The sequence below is a fragment of the Amblyomma mixtum genome, chromosome 3, assembly GCF_055824585.1.
Source record: "Amblyomma mixtum isolate Tamu chromosome 3, ASM5582458v1, whole genome shotgun sequence".
In the NCBI taxonomy this organism is placed as follows: Eukaryota; Metazoa; Arthropoda; class Arachnida; order Ixodida; family Ixodidae; genus Amblyomma; species Amblyomma mixtum.
Genome location: NC_143014.1, coordinates 395,897,527 through 395,913,245, shown reverse-complemented (window position 1 = coordinate 395,913,245; position 15,719 = coordinate 395,897,527). Strand labels below are relative to the sequence as shown.

The 15,719-nt window shown below is 50.7% G+C and overlaps 1 protein-coding gene across 1 annotated transcript; it reads left to right on the top strand.

The window, feature by feature from the left end:
- The first annotated feature begins 275 nt into the window (after positions 1 to 275).
- Positions 276 to 15,204, top strand: LOC149357266 (uncharacterized). Its single transcript, XM_089576552.1, has 4 exons — positions 276 to 344; positions 1,992 to 2,154; positions 14,305 to 14,442; positions 15,098 to 15,204. The coding sequence occupies exons 1-4, from the start codon at positions 276 to 278 to the stop codon at positions 15,202 to 15,204; spliced, it is 477 nt and encodes a 158-aa protein (XP_089432678.1).
- The last annotated feature ends 515 nt before the right edge of the window (positions 15,205 to 15,719 follow it).

Here is a 15,719-nt window from a genome sequence, read left to right as displayed (position 1 = left end):
TTTCATAGTGTCAACTAGAAAATTTACTGCAACGAACGGAAATTTCGCGCACTATTGACGCGTGTTCGTGCAACTTGACCAACAACACGCTTCGAACATCGTTGTGCAGATATCTGCGCTCATTCTCAGCGGTCGATAGGTCCGATTGCAACAGGCGTTTCTTGACGCAGCAGAGTCTGTTGGCCTCTGCGCTGAAAGCGACGGTGCTATTATTGTCATTTAGTAAACCTCTCATTGCCATTGAGTGCAGTTGTTGCACACTCTCGCAGACTTCTATGACAAAAGGCAGCGATTTGGTAAGCGCCGAACTTGCCACCAAAGTAGATGACCTGCAGCCCAGCAGAGTGGGAAGGGAATCACTGAAATAACATGGGCTAAAACTAATGTCGTTCGTCCCTACGTTGGTATCTGAAGCCGGGGGCTAAACATCTAGTCTTTGATATTTGCACAGGGCACGCATCGGCCCGCAATTTGATGACACAAACGACGCCTCTGGGATGTAATGATGATCATTAGTCCCGAAACGACAGAATCGGCTAGGAACTGCTGGTGTGCGAACTGATATTTTCGAAACCGGATCGAATACGTATAGTCCAGCTCCTGTAGCCATCCGAATACGAATAGTGCAGTTAAAAAAATTGAATACGAATTGAATATAGTCAGAACTCGATGTAATCAAACCCTATTTCACGAAGCTCCCGATCTAAAGAACAAATTTTGATTCCCCGGCAAGCGCTAATAGGGTTCAATGTTCTCAGTAACCCTAAATAACGAAACAACGACCACTAAACCCGACGTGTTCCGGAATAACTCAGTAAAAAAAGTTCGATTTCTCGCTTATTTTGCAACGATGTTTCGCACCTTATTGGCAGCACGCCAGCAGTAACATCTAGGCGGCCAAGACACGGCCCTGGTTTTGTTTTGACGGGGCAGCAACCCGCGCCGCTGCACAGAACAACGGACTCGGCAGTCGGCGGCGCTTCCCACGTTGGCTTCGAATCCATTTTACCATATGGCGCTTTGACGCTCAAGCGATTCGGGCCGCTTTCGTGGACTTTTCACACGGGCAGGCGCGGGTTGTCGGCAAATAGGATGGCGCGGTATAGCTTTTGGGTGCCGCTAGGTTGCCATTTCAGATTTCGAAGGGCGGAAAAATATCTTACTTGACTTTACGAATTTTCCGATCTAACGAAACATTTCCTGGATGCGCTTCACTTCGTTAAGTCTGGTTTCAACTCTATTCGCATAATATTTCACTACCTATGCGATTATTCGTGCAAAACGAATATTCGTGTGAAAGAGCGGAGCACTGTAGCTGCGGCGATATGGCTCGTGGAGTAAACGCTGTAGCCATCGAAAGACACAGCAGTGATCTCCGCTAGAGAGCACGAAAAACACAGTCTGTGACTGTGTGACTGCCATGTGATGCTCATAGAAAAAAGTCATGAAGGCCGCCACACGAATGGAACTCGTCGCGGCGCTGAACGCGTAGACAATCGAGACAGCATGCTGTGCGTCACCGCAGTGGGCCTTGCTTTCGAAACAGCCGTCGAAGAAAGCTACGGCGTATCCTACTCGAACTTCGAGCCTGTTATACCTGAAAACTATTCGGAAGCCTCTGATTTAATTCATGTTGTTTCGAATAGTTTTTAACGTTCACTATTTGGTTCGTTCAGCGAATCGGTAGGAGAATCTTCGATTGGCTATTCGAAAGTTTCGAATATTAGTCGCACACCCCTACTAAGGACGCAGGTGGAGACTGCAAGCCCGCTCAAGGCAACGTATCGCGTTCAGGACACACTGCCGCTGAAAAAAAAACGGTGGCTTTACAGTGTCAGTTGTTAGGGGCTCAAAATGCGGATCTCCGGCGCGGCGGTGTCGGCATCACGCATAGCTATGAGCGGAGGCCCGCACATGAGGTGGCAGCTGCATGCTCATGCCGTGTTCACTCGCGGCGGAGTCGCACTGAAGATTGATTTTGCGGCCTGCAGAGGCGGCTGCTGGTGTGCCTGGGCTGCGTGTTCGTGCTCTTCGTTGTGCTCCTGGCGGCGGCCATCGTGTTCGCCGTGGCGCCCGTTTCCCTGACGCAGCAGTCGCTGGTGGGCGCGCGTCGCTGCGGAGACATCCCGACCTGGGGCGACACCAGCCTCAAGGGTGAGCGAGGCCTTCGGGGCACTGCGCGAGGGCGCCGCGCGCTTCGGACGTGCGACGCGAAGACGCGATAAGACGCAAACTTCCTTAAGGCTTTTTCTCGAACTGGCTCACGCTTCATCCGTAAAGAAATCTGGGCTAGTTGATATAGATCCACGATTAACAACAGCACAGCAAACAGACAGAAGGGAGACTTTGACAAGACGGTGCTGACTTCTGATCGTGAGGCAGTATTAAGGAAATATTCAAATTGGAAATGCAATTAAAAACGAAGTGATGAAGATAAATACTATCCGCATCATGTGCCAAAGTTTTTTTACTGTGCACCCCGATACGTTGGGGATATTCCTACCCAAAATAGACAAAGCTCCCTCTATTAAAAACGCCGTCGATCAAATGCAATTCAATGAATGCACATTATTATGAGACCGTGTGATACTAGATAATCATCTGTTCTATATTCAAGCCGAACGAAAGTATCGTAAAGGAGATAGCTTCTTAAGAAAAGTTATCTGAAGGAGGTGATATCAATGAAACTACCGAATTCCTCCTCTGCAATACCAATCTTGTGCATTTGATAGTGCAACTACATTATAGGGGTGCGCATCAATTGCCAGAGTGCAAAATAAGCTTTAGAATGAAGCCTACATTGTACTGTTTGAAAAAGAACAACGCGTACGTTGCTGGCACGAGCATAGTCTAAAATGGAGCATTCACCCTGTCGAAGTACGACCCCCACCTTAAACGTGCACTTATGAGTATTCTGAGCTGGTCTTTTAGCGCCGGAACTCGATCTACACGCTCCAAGCATTCTTAAAACTTCGACTTATTCTCCTGCGCGGCCGATTTTCTTAATAAATCGGATGAAACGACTCCCACCTTTTTTTAAATTATGAACTGACCTGAGAGAGTATAAGGAGACAACAAATGCGGGGAGTGCTTTTCAGCCAGTCGCGTGGCGGCTTCGCTTTAGATTTCATTGTCTTTTTAGGTTTCCGTGAATGAACAGTTTCAACCGCAGACAATGTAGCCGCAAATTGGGCCCACGGAAGTAGAAATACGCGTGGACTCTTTGCTTTCGCAGGTCACTCCGCCTATTACTACGTATCACTCCGCCGATGGCTGAGTTGCAAGCCGCCACGCGACTGGCTGAAAAGCACTCCATGCTTTGGCTGGCTCCTCATACTTCTTGTGGTCAGTAGAAAAAAACAAAAAGAGGCGAGAGCCTAGACGTTTAATGCGATTTTATAAAAAAAAAAACCTGGGCCGCGCAGGACGATAATTCGCAGTTCCTAAGAATGCTTGGGGAGTGTGCATCGAGGTCCCGCGGTAAAAAGAGGGGCTTAGAATCCTCTTCAGTGCACCTTTAAGACCGCTGGGTCACGTCTGGGCGTGTGCGCGGTACTTTCGACGCTTATTAAGCTGTCCGGTGTGTGTTCGGCCGTTCACGATACGGTGGACGTGCATGGAGCGTCACGTTAATTGTGTTATGGAGCATGAGCTTGTGGCTTCCAGGAGAGGGATGGCCTATACGATGCCGCTTTAGTGAGACAAGTCAAGCATGTTCGGCGTGGAACGCAATCCAGTAAAGCGGCTTCACATCGATTATCGCAACAGCTCAAAGACGTGGACGTGAATTTGGACACAGGCAGGGCGTTTAACAGATTTTATTGAGGCTTTGCCACTATTTATATACTGTGGCAGACAGCTTCAGTTGGAAACGCACAACACTGACAAGAACCCTTAGCGTGGAAATGGTGACATATCATCGACTGTACACATTTTTTCTTATCCATCTTTTAGAAAACTAAGTTCCTTCTCGGACAGTGCTATCGAAGCGATGCTTACGCACTTGTCTTGAAGTTTGTGAATTTCGTGAGCTTCGATTATTTCTCTTCTCGTTTTGTCACGACTTTCTGTTAAACCTCACACTGGCTGAGAATCGGCTAGCATCCTTCTTTCTTCTTTTCCTTTTTTTCTTTTTTTCCGTGCAGTCTCTGCAGTGAATGCCGCGATGAGCGGCCACAAAGGGGCTGAGGTTGCATCTGCCCGTCTGTGATGTGTAGTGCATGCAGCAGACAAAGGGATCTTGTTGACGACCCGGCTAGCGCAAGGCATAAATTAGTTCTGGTGCTTCTTGGCGCAACCCACGTTTCTAAAGTTGTCCTAGTCCGAGTCCACAGTTTAGTTCAGCTTTGAAAGCTTTACGGTGCACAAAAAAATCAACATTCCCATGTTCTCATGAACCCATACACTCTTGAAGATGTGTGATATTTTATGTAACTAGTGTGTCCGCAAATTTTTTTTTTCTTCTTTTTGTCTTTCAGTGCCTCCACCACAGCCAGAACTTGCGCTCGCTCAAAATCCCGTAGTCTCTCTTGCAGTCTCAGAAAACTTTCAAAAGAGAGCTTAATTTCAGGCCGCCATGGAGCCACTGAAATACAAAAAGGAGAAAAAGAAAGGACGCGGTTACACTGTACCTATATAAAATTCCAGACAACCTCAAGAGGGTGGATCAGTGTGCACAAGTGAATGTCGCCTTCCCTGCACCCGAAAATCTTTGAAAGCTATGGTGCCTGTGTGGCCAATCATCTTGGCATGCATCCACTGCAGAGAGTTCGGAGAAAAAAAAGGAAATTAAGAAAGACGTATGTGAGATCTTAACAAAAAGCCGAACCAAAACGATAAGAGAAATAATGGAAGCCCACGAAGTTCCCAAACTTCAAGACAAATGCGTAAGCATCACCTCGATAGCACTGTCCGAGAAGAAACTTGGTATTCTAAAAGATAAGAAAAAATACCCACAGTCGTTGATCTTTCATCGTCGCCATGTGCAGAGTTTTTGTCATTTTCGTGTGTTTTTACGTGAGATTCTTTGGAACAATAGAGTATAGGGAACCCGAGCTCAAGTTTGGGGGGGGGGGGGGGGGGGGGCGACGCCACAGTGGCGAACCGCGGAGAGTCGGGGCGTCGCCGGAGCAGCCGCCTAACGGTCAGGCTGGAGAAGGCGGCAGCGTAAGCGCGCCCCCACCGCTCGTGTCCGGCCATGACCAGCTTTGTGTGCACGTACGACGCGCGAGTTGCCCGAGGCGCAATCTTGCCGATGACAGAAGCGGTCGCGCCGAAGCGAAACGGAGCTGCCAAGGATTGTTGTGTCGTGATACTGTAACGCTTGTGTCGCGCCTACGCTTCAGCACCACTCACACGGAACACCACATTCGCACCGAAGGTCTTACGAGTGTAAAGCTAATATTGTCACGTAGTGGTGACTGCAGTTCGGCGAAAGGGAAAACAGCGAGAATGTCTTCGAAACGAAACTGTTTATTTGGGCTGACTTGCGCCCGCAAAGAACTGAATCACTCGGCGGCGGCGTAGCAACAAGCGTGCTCGGCTGTCGTCGAACAGAATGCCCGCCGCTATCGGCCGTGCTATTTTTAAAGCTGGCAGCGAAATTTCGAGATAAAGCTTGGAAAGTTAGTAGAACACTCTGGAACAGCGTAGAGTCGGCTCCGCCTGGATGCGATCGATCGAGATAAATCTAGGCGCGTCTTGCGTCACAAACAAAGCGATCATGGAAGACAGTTGGGCTAGTTGGTGTGAATTCGTTAGTGACTGCGACATTGCAACTAGCGTGGAAAGCACAAGGACAGCGACAAAAGGAACCGACGGGACAGCCACGGGACGGGACAGAAGGAACCGACGGGACCTAAAACAAAGCGATAAAGCGGCGTGCCAGCGGCTTTGACAAATATTCACGGCATTACTCCCATTTCCAATAAGCATAGACCCGATGCTTTAGTACATAATGCGGCCACAAACACCTAAAACGGATTGTGTAAAAATGAACACCAAGGGTGTAAACACAGCGTGCTTTAACGCTCATAATAGGGCTTCAGACGGAGGACATGGACAACTTGTGGTGGTACGCGGCGTCGCTGGGATGCAGTCATTTGGTCAGGGACGACTTCACAGTCCAGTTCATCTAGCTGACCAAGAACCTTGTACGGGCCGAAATAGCGGCGCAAAAGTTTTTCACTCAATCCGCGAATGGGCGTCCAAACCCAGACTCGGTGTCCTGGCTTGTATTCCGCATCGCGTCTTCGTAGGTTGTAGCGTCTGGCGTCGGTCCGCTGCTTTGATCCGTAATCTGGCAAGTCTCCGGGCTTCTGCGCGTTGAAGGTAGCCGGCGACGTCGACGTTATCTTCTTTGGTAACATTGGGGCAGCATGGCGTCTAGCGTGGCCGTGGCCTCCCTGCCATGGACGAGCCTAAAAGGCGTGATCTGGGTGGTCTCCTGCACTGCGGTGTTGTATGGGAAGACGATGTAAGGCAGGATAGCGTCCCATGTCTTGTGTTCGGCATCGACATACATGGCCAGCATATCGGCTATGGTTTTGTTCAGGCGCTCGGTCAGTCCGTTAGTCTGTGGATGGTATGCGGTGGTCCTCCGGTGGCTGGTTTGGCTGTAGCGCAGGATGGCTTGCGTCAGTTCCGCCGTGAATGGTGTTCCTCTGTCCGTGATGAGCACATCGGGGGCGCCATGTCGCAGAAGAATGCACTCCACGAAAAATTTGGCAACTTCTGCTGCTGTTCCATTCATTGGGGCTTTTGACTTGGCGTAGCAGGTCAGGTAGTAAGTTGCTATAATGATCCACTTATTTCCAGATTTTGACTTAAGGAAAGGGCCAAGCAAGTACCTGCCGATCTGCTGAAAGGGCCTTGAGGGGGGTTTAACGGGATTCAGAAATCCTGCTTGTCGGGTTGGAGGGGTCTTTCGTCGCTGACAGTTTCGGCAGGTTTTCACATAATGTGCGACATCGGCAGACACTCGTGGCCAGTAATACTTCTCTTAAATGCGGTGGTGGGTGCGAGAAAACCCGAGATGTCCAGCTGTCAGCTCGTCGTGTGAAGCCTGAAGAACTTCTCCGCGCAGACTCACAGGTACAACAAGGAGGTAGGCTGTCTTGTTCGCTGCAAAGTTCTTCTTCACGAGGTCATCACTCTGTAAACAGAACTAAGACAATGCTCTCTTGAACGAGGCTGGGGGTGAAGAAACATTGCCTTCCAAGTACTCGATGCGGCATTTCTGGTCGGGTCCGAGCGTTGCTGTTGTACAAAAGAGCTGGAGGTGATGGGTCCCAGGAAGGCGTCCTCATCGTTGTCCGGTGGTGGGGCATCTACAGGGGCTCGTGACAGGCAGTCGGCGTCAGAGTGCTTGCGTCCGGACTTGTAAACGACGGTTACATGAAACTCCTGGAGCCGCAGGCTCCATCCAGCAAGGCGGCCGGAGGAGTCCTTCAAACTGGCGAGCCAGCACAGTGCGTGGTGATCGCTGACCACCTTTAATTAAGCATGATTAATTAATTAAGCACCAATAAACACAAACATGGCTTAAGGACTGAAATAAATTTGGGGAGTAGTACCCTGGTTTCGCAGAATTTAAAAGTTCACCTGCCTCACGACTCATCGAGCGGGCGATGTCCCAAAGCGCGGAGCATGGGCCAGGCCATAGTTTAAGAGGCTTTGCATTCTATAACGTGCTTCGCCGTGTAGAAACACATTTTTAAGGCGTAAGTTTTACTTTGCTCCATTGAGCGAAAGCCCGTCTTTCTTTCTTCCTTTCTTTCTTTCTTTCTTCCTTTCCTTCTTTCTTTCTTTATTTCTTTCTTTCTTCCTTCCTTCCTTTCTTTCTTTCCTTCTTTCTTTTTTTCTTTGTGCGTGCGTGCTCGCGCGCGCGCTTGTGCGTGCGTGTGTGTGTGTGTGTGTGTGTGTGTGTGTGTGTGTGTGTGTGTGTGTGTGTGTGTGTGTGTGTGTGTGTGTGTGTGTGTGTGTGTGTGTGTGTGTGTGTGCGTGCGCGCGCGCGCGTGCGCGTGTGCGTGTACGTGGCACTCAATGGTACCAATAAAAGATGTCCTAATTCAACCGGGCAAGTGGACAACCTGGACCGCACAAGACCCACCGCTGGCAGCACTTGCCATCCCAGGCCAGAGGTGCACCGTTTAACCGCTGCACTACTGTGCCAGGAGGGTTAGGGCTTGCGGGGAGCTATGAACGTTAAGTAGAAAAAGGCATGCGCATTAACCCATTAGCTGTCCCGTCAAACCCTTAAGGCGGAAAGCGGCCCGCGGTACGTTGGCGACTGCCTTCACGAAGTTAGCGCGCCGATCAAAAGGGGTGCAGTGGCGTCGCAGTGGCGGCTACGTAGAGCCATGCAGAGGTAGAATTGCCATCTGCGCGGCATTCCGTTACATGACAAAGTGAGCGAGAGGGCTTACACTTCTCACACGTGAGCAGTCGTTAAGTGTCTCTGCCGGGTTTTTTTTTTCCTCCTCTACCTACGATCAACGAGTCCGTCGCTTCATATTGTATGTATATATATATATATATATATATATATGGGTTGCGAGAGCATAAAGTACTTGGCTGCTTACAGGAGTATATAGCGAAGTATACGCTTGGTTAAAGGAAACATATTTATTTGACTCGACGTTTCGATCGGAAGACCGATCTTCTTCAAGAGTGATTTTACTTTGCTGATGCTTCCCCTTCCTTCGCCTGCCAGCAAAGGGATAATAAAGTTCTACTTAAATGTTTCATCGGCATCAGTCATTTAGTGAGAAGCAAAACCTACCTCGCTTTTAACACATCTGTCCGATAATCTTCCATATTCGTATAGTCGCTATTAGAGCACTGCACGGGCCTTAATTATTCACGCGTCCCGAGCCCGTCAACCTTTTTCGTTATCCGCCCCAGCCCGGCCCGATTTTTTCGATATAGGCCCGAACCCGGCCCGGCCCGCGAGGTAGACATGCCCGGCTAAGGCTCGGAAACAGCCCGAGTACTAAATGCACACCGGTAAAGACAAAGCCTTTTGTTATACGAATCTCATTAAAAAAAAGCGGCTACAAAACTTTTAAAATGGAGATAATGGAGGCCTCACTGTGGGCAACGTTAACAAAAAAAACGTTTTAGCATTAATAAAAGAGGTTATCACAGATTTGCTCGCATTCGTAGTCTCTTGGCGTCAAGAGGAAGCGAGAACGCGGAAGTGATGTTACAAAGTATGTGAGAGGAAACGCGCGACCCACTTACGATGGGCACTATCACGCATACCCATAGATACATATTTCGAGAGTAAACGCAAGCCAGCGCGCGCTAGCTGGTGTTTCCACCAACGGTGCCTGCGGTGCTTTGACGATGCATATCGGCGCGATAATTCTCTTTTTGTCTTTTTCTGTAATATATCTATATATAATATACACGCACGCACGCGCGCACGCGCGCGACTGCAGAATGTAACGCGTGCGCTTCACCATGTCAGAGCGCAGTTTTATCTGCGCTTATAGTACGCATGTATGTCTAACTGCGGCATGCGCTCAAATTTAAAGGGACACTGAGGAGAAATTGAAGTTGGCTCGTATCGACAGAATACCAGCTCCTGATTACAAAAACGCCACTCATACTGACAACAAAGCTCTTGTAACGTAGAAAAGAGCAAGAACCAAAATACAGGTATCGCCGCCACAGGCCAAACGCGCAAGTACACGCATGATGACGTCATAGGACAAAACAGTGTTGCTAGAACAAATGGTTCTAGCAACACTAGGACACGAGAAGCCACGAATCACTGAAGCGCAACCAATGCAAGCGCAAATCTCCTTGTGAAGGGCTCCGGAAATTTCGACCACCTGGGGTTCTTTAACGTGCACTGACATCGCACAGTACACGGGCCTCTAGAATTTCTCCTCCAAAGAGATTCCAGCCGCCGCGGCCGGGATCGAACCCGCGTCTGCTGTACCAAAAGACGCGGGTTCGATCCCGGCCGCGGCGGCTGGAATTTCTTTGGAGGAGAAATTCTAGAGGCCCGTGTACTGTGCGATGTCAGTGCACGTTAAAGAACCCCAGGTGGTCGAAATTTCCGGAGCCCTTCACTACGGCGTCTCTCATAGCCTCAGTCGCTTTGGGACGTTAAACCCCATAACCCAAACCATAAACCAAACCCTTGACGTCGCCAGATGGCGCCACGTACCCGGCAGCTACGCGCCCGCCTGCAGCATCGGGGCCAATCAGCGCCTGCTCACCGCCGTATGCGGGCTCCCGGCAAGGTTCTAGAGCACTGTACTCCCGGTGTTCCGCTAACGGTAACAAGGTACACGGTATGCTAAAGGTGTCTATTTGCGAGAACTTCGTTGACGACTTCGAGAGCGGGATCCATCGTAAAGATGGCAAAACGCCTCTGCAAACGTAAACGAAGCGACGGTAGTCGCGGCCGCAATAGCGATAGATGCCTTCAACGTGCGGCCGGCGGTAGCTTTCTTTTCGGCTGCTGCTAGGCCGCACTGCTGGCAGCCTGAAATCACGGAGTCTGCGTTACGTCATGTGCACGTCACTTAGTCCTGTGTCGTCATAAGAGAATCCCAAGTTTGAATCAGAGCGGCGGGAAAAACTTTTTCAACTTCGAATCCAAATTTCTTAGAAATAAATGCATCTTTCACTGCCTGCCAAGTGGCAACAAAGCCATCAAATGCCGAACTAGCGGATTTTGCTTTAAAAAAAATAATAATAGAGCTCTCCTCAGTGTCCCTTTAAGGAACGTCACTCTACAGTTAGACGTGTGCCTCGCGTCATTTACACGTTTGCGTGCGTGCAATCACGATGCGCTCAACGCAAGCGCCCTTATGTAGAGCTTACTGCGGCCATCAGCTATTGAAAGCACGTCACTGACCTCGCAAAGTCTGGTCGATGGCGTTGCGTTAAAATTCGCCCGGCCAATTCTGTGTAACCAAACCTTCCTCCGGCCCGCGTCGGTTTTCGATGATGGGATCGCGCAGAACCGCTTTCCACTGTCGTGACGGTTCTTGCACCCGAAGGCGCAGCAGCCCGTCATGCCGCGCAGATAGTCGGCTTGAAGTTAGGTGACTGACACACGTTCCGAGCAAAACAAAAGCCGCTGTTCTTCACAGCAAGCAAAAGCGCAGTGTCCGCAACGACGCCTGCCGAACCTACGGTGCGCGGTTGGAGCGGACAATATGGCGTCTGCGGCCGCGAAAAGCGCGGGTTTAAAGGACTTTTGCGCGCGAAACCATCGACCAATGGGAAGAGGCGACGGGCGCAGGAGAGGGAGAGGCGGCGTTCTGCAAAGCTTGTCGTTACTTTAAAAATTAACAGGGGCTTTAAATGTTCCCCCTTCCTCGCGCCCGCTGGCGGAGAGCGGAGCGCATAAGCGTCAGCGCGGGTGACAGTTCCCGAGCCAAGAGGGCCGTTTCCCCCGCGCGCGCAGCAATCACGCCATCCATGGCGCTCGTGTCGCTGCGACATCGGCGCCCTCCTTTGTTAGTTAAGGCAACTAACTATGCTAGGGCGGGTGCATCGCGGGGAAGCCAACCACTTGGGAACGGCGGAAGCAGGTCCCCACATCCTCCAACCTTAAATAGACCCCCGCGCCTGAAATTACATGATATGGAGGAGTCTCCTGGCCTTCATGCACTTGAAGCAGGTCTTGCGGCGGAGGTCACGCAGACACCGACCACGCAGACTTCCGCGGTGTTCCGAAGGCGGCGTGAAGGACTCCGCTGGAACGACTCGCATGGCCCGTGGAGTGCATGTCTGCAGGCCTGCGAAGAGAAGGCCGGTTGAAGACTGCAGGCCAGGATAACAGCAGCCGGAGGTGAATGCCAAGTCGTGTCGCCACGGCTGCCCCGGATGGATGCGCTAAACAGGATAGAGGCCGACCTGTAGCAGCATGCGGCAGCGAGACGATGTGCATAGAAGAGCAAGCCTGGGCGGCTCCACGAGATCTGCAAGGCTTCGAAACACATTCCGCATGCCTTTAACGTAGGTTACAGGAGGGGAAACGGCGTCAAGAGCATCGTGGCGCAATGCTTAACTCAATAGCAAAATGTGTCGGGCCGCTGTGCAAACGCAAAGTTCGAATGAACAAAGCCCTTTCTTGTGTTGAACTGGGCTGCTTAGTTCGTGCGAGGTTACAAAACGTCGGGCAGCAAAAAGCGCCCCCTCTCAGCACCGCGGTCCGGTAGCCGTGTCTCTTCTGACGTGATGCAGACAGCTCTGAAAAGCCTAACTGCCACTCTGACAACGACCGTAAATAAAAAAGAGACCCCAAACTGGTTACGTGCGTGCAGCCGCTAGGAGACATCAGCACTGTGGGGTGGTCCTACTCCGCTCACTGCACGAAGTAGCTTATGAGCGGTCGGCGCCCACCGTATCGGATGGTGTCCGAGCGCCCGTTGCCGAGCTGCAATACCGGCAAGCTCGTAGGGGCACCCGTGGCCTCAGGCCACCCGGCCCCCAGAGCCGCGGCTCCCAGAGTGGAAAACGTGACAGTTGAGTAAAATATGTGCAGAAAACTCGGGCTACCCACCCGGTTTCCGTACTCACTCGCTTCGGGCTCGGCAACTCCGCGGGCTCTAGGCCTCGCGCTTTCTCGATGCGAACCAAGTGGTTCTCATTCTGAAGAAACTCCGGGGAAGACTTTACGAAAAAACGTGCTGAGCATGTCGAAAAGTTAAAAGATGCTGCAACGCAATGCACCTCTCACTGAAGAAAGCATGCAGCAGTTCCTATAGATTTGCTCTAGGCCTAGCACATGTCAAGTCCGGACAAAGAGCGTTTCTCTAACCTAACAGACAATCATCCAATGTTCGAAGAGCAGGCCCTACGTTGGGCTGCCAGATGTGGGGTTTTAATAGGGGGGGGGGGGGGAGAAACACGCTCTCCCCGCTTAATCGCGGCTGACACAAATAAACCGCCGGATCTCACCCCGAGATCGCGCACGCTACCGAGCGCACACCGACCATGGCGGGCCTTGCTCTGAGGGAACAAAGGAAAGACACTCTGGCTGACACAAAGAAGGCATTCATAGCAACAAAAATAACGCCAGATAGCAACAAAATACGCTGAGGAATCGAGGACGTCCGACTCACTAGCACGGTTACGAGCGAACGTTCGGCCATGCCGGGGCAAGGGGGAAACTGCAAGATCAGACGGGACGAGCTGGCGGGAGAATGTTCCCCATTCGAGGCCTCGCGCCCTCTGGCGGAGAGCGGAGCGTCGCGCGTCAGCGTCAGAGCACGTCCCAGTTCCCGAGCCGAAGAGGGCCCTCTCCACCGCGCACACAGCAATCACGCCATCCATGGCGCTTGTGTCGCTGCGACACCGGCGCCCTCCCTTGTTATTTAAGACTACCGACTCCGCTAAGGAGGGCACATCGCGGGGAAGCCAACCAAAGGGAGACGAGGGGAAGGTCCCCCACACGGTATAAAAGTGAATATGAAGAAATCATGTCAGTAGAATCTGAAAGGGCACCGAAGTTCGCAAAAGGCGGCGTAACATTGGAAGCAGCAAGGGAATAAATGAACGATTATTATGAACCATGCAACGCGATTGCTCTAATACTACTTGTTACTTCTTGAATTAAGCGGTCATTGATTGCATTGTCTTCACTAACTTAAGGCGAGAAATAGCGAAAGGGCCGGGAAGGTTCTCTTAGGGATTTAACTGCCCTATGAAGAGGTAATTTAAAAAATTCAATCGCGGGCGACGTGAGAACTGACGAAAGGTGTCTTTAGTAATCGTTATGCTATGAAGCACCAACGTGCAGTAACGCAAGCATATAAATGCAGCTCAAAATTGTGGCTATGCCTAAGCTGAAAAACGAGATGCGAAACAAACAAGACGGGGGAAGCAGACTGAGGAGCCAGCCCCGCGGAGCAGCTGCTGCGCCGGTCACGTGACACCGCGACGTCACGAACACACTCCCGCTCCGAGCCGGTTCAAGGTCGTCCCGCCGCAGACGATTTACCTTGGGAGACATGGCGTAGTAGAGCTTACGCTCTAAAACAAACAAAAATGGATTCGAGAACATCCAGGCTTCAGAAAGCTTTAGGGAAATGGGCGCCTTTCTAGCACTGAACTGCATTTTAGAGCGTAAACCCCCACTGTTATTTCCACAGTGGTAGTAATGTTCGCTGTTTCAATTTTGGGTTACGGTTGTCAAAGAGGCGAGAAAGTTTGGTGCATTGAATCCGATAGCTGATGGAAGAGAACCTACGTAACTGCAGTGGCAACGTTCGTTGCTGCAGTTGCACAGGCGGGAACCATTGTTGAGGAAGCGACTCCCCTCCTCTTTTTCAGACAATTACCTGCTCTGTGCACAGAACCTCTGCGCCAAGGCGACGTGCGGTCCCTTCAACGACAGCGTGTGCGCCATGAAGTCGCCTTCTTTCGACGACAAGTGCACGTGCTGCGACTGGTGCCTCGTCCGAATTGTTGGTGAGCACATGCTCCCCTACCGGAAATGGACACAGAGGGCAACTCGTAGTTGCTAGAGCACCGTACCGTGTTGTAAGGGCACACAGACTACTTTCACTGCACCCGAAGATTTTTTTTCAGCTAGAATAGGTCAGAGGACGAAATACAGGTAGCACCACCACCAGACAGTGTTTTTCTGGATCTCAGAGGCTAGGCTAGGCCACCATTAACTTTCGAACGGGGATCACGGAGTCGCTTTTAGACGACGTCTTTAGGTTGAGTCGAGTGGAAGGAAAAAAGTTTCACATTTAAATTTAATCTTCTCCGTAATAAATACATATTTTAATCGCAGACAAACATCAGTGTTGCCAGAAAGCGCCACAGAATGGATTTTCCCTTAGAACAAAAATGAGATCACTTTGGCCTCAGTGTTCCTTCAATATGCGAGAATCTCTCCTGGAAGCTTCGATTCGCCGCGCCGTGGCCTCCTGAGCCTTGGCCGTGGAAGGGGCAGAGGCTGGCTTACGTTACGAACGTATTTCGCTTTCTGCACGTTGGATAAGTAACTCCACCGAAAGGCACATTGTTTCTTTCCGCTGTGATAGAACACTAAGCTGAGCCAAGAGGTGCTTTCCACTGTGATCGCGTAGACAGTAACCCTTGGAACTTCTCGCAGCCTGCAAACGCAGGGAGGACTTGGAAGGCGGAGAAGAGAAGAGCGTCGAGCGGTATTTCCAGTGCCAGCGCCCCTGCTACCCTCTGCGGCCTCGCAAGTCCGTGTAGTGCAGTAGGTGGCTTCTGTACACTTCAATTCAGAATGAAACTGTCTCGGCGCATCATTATCTGCAGCGATGTAAATCATAGTAAATGGCTGATTTGTTATATTAGTAGATGTATACCCGCAAACGCTCTTCACTGTGGGGACAGCTCCTTTGTTACACATATATTTCTCCTCTTTGAAGTATGTTAAGACCTTAGCAAACGAGCTTTTTGCATTTAGACTGCGTCCAAATCTGGCAGAAGTGGTTGGTATCGAAGATGTGACCTCACATTCTGTTGCAGAACAGCAGATATCCTCTGAGCAACGACGTTTGATGAGATCTCGCCTTGCCGAAATACAGGAAACAATAGCAACAACCACAAAAAACTGCCCATGGCGATCAATGTAGGAAGCACATTGTGCAGGGTGCAGAAGAGGAGGACATCCTTTCTGCTATGCATGTGGAAACTGTAATCAATCCCCCAACAAACACAAAACCTCCTCAAAATCTCCCAAAAATAACCCATCGGCACATTTG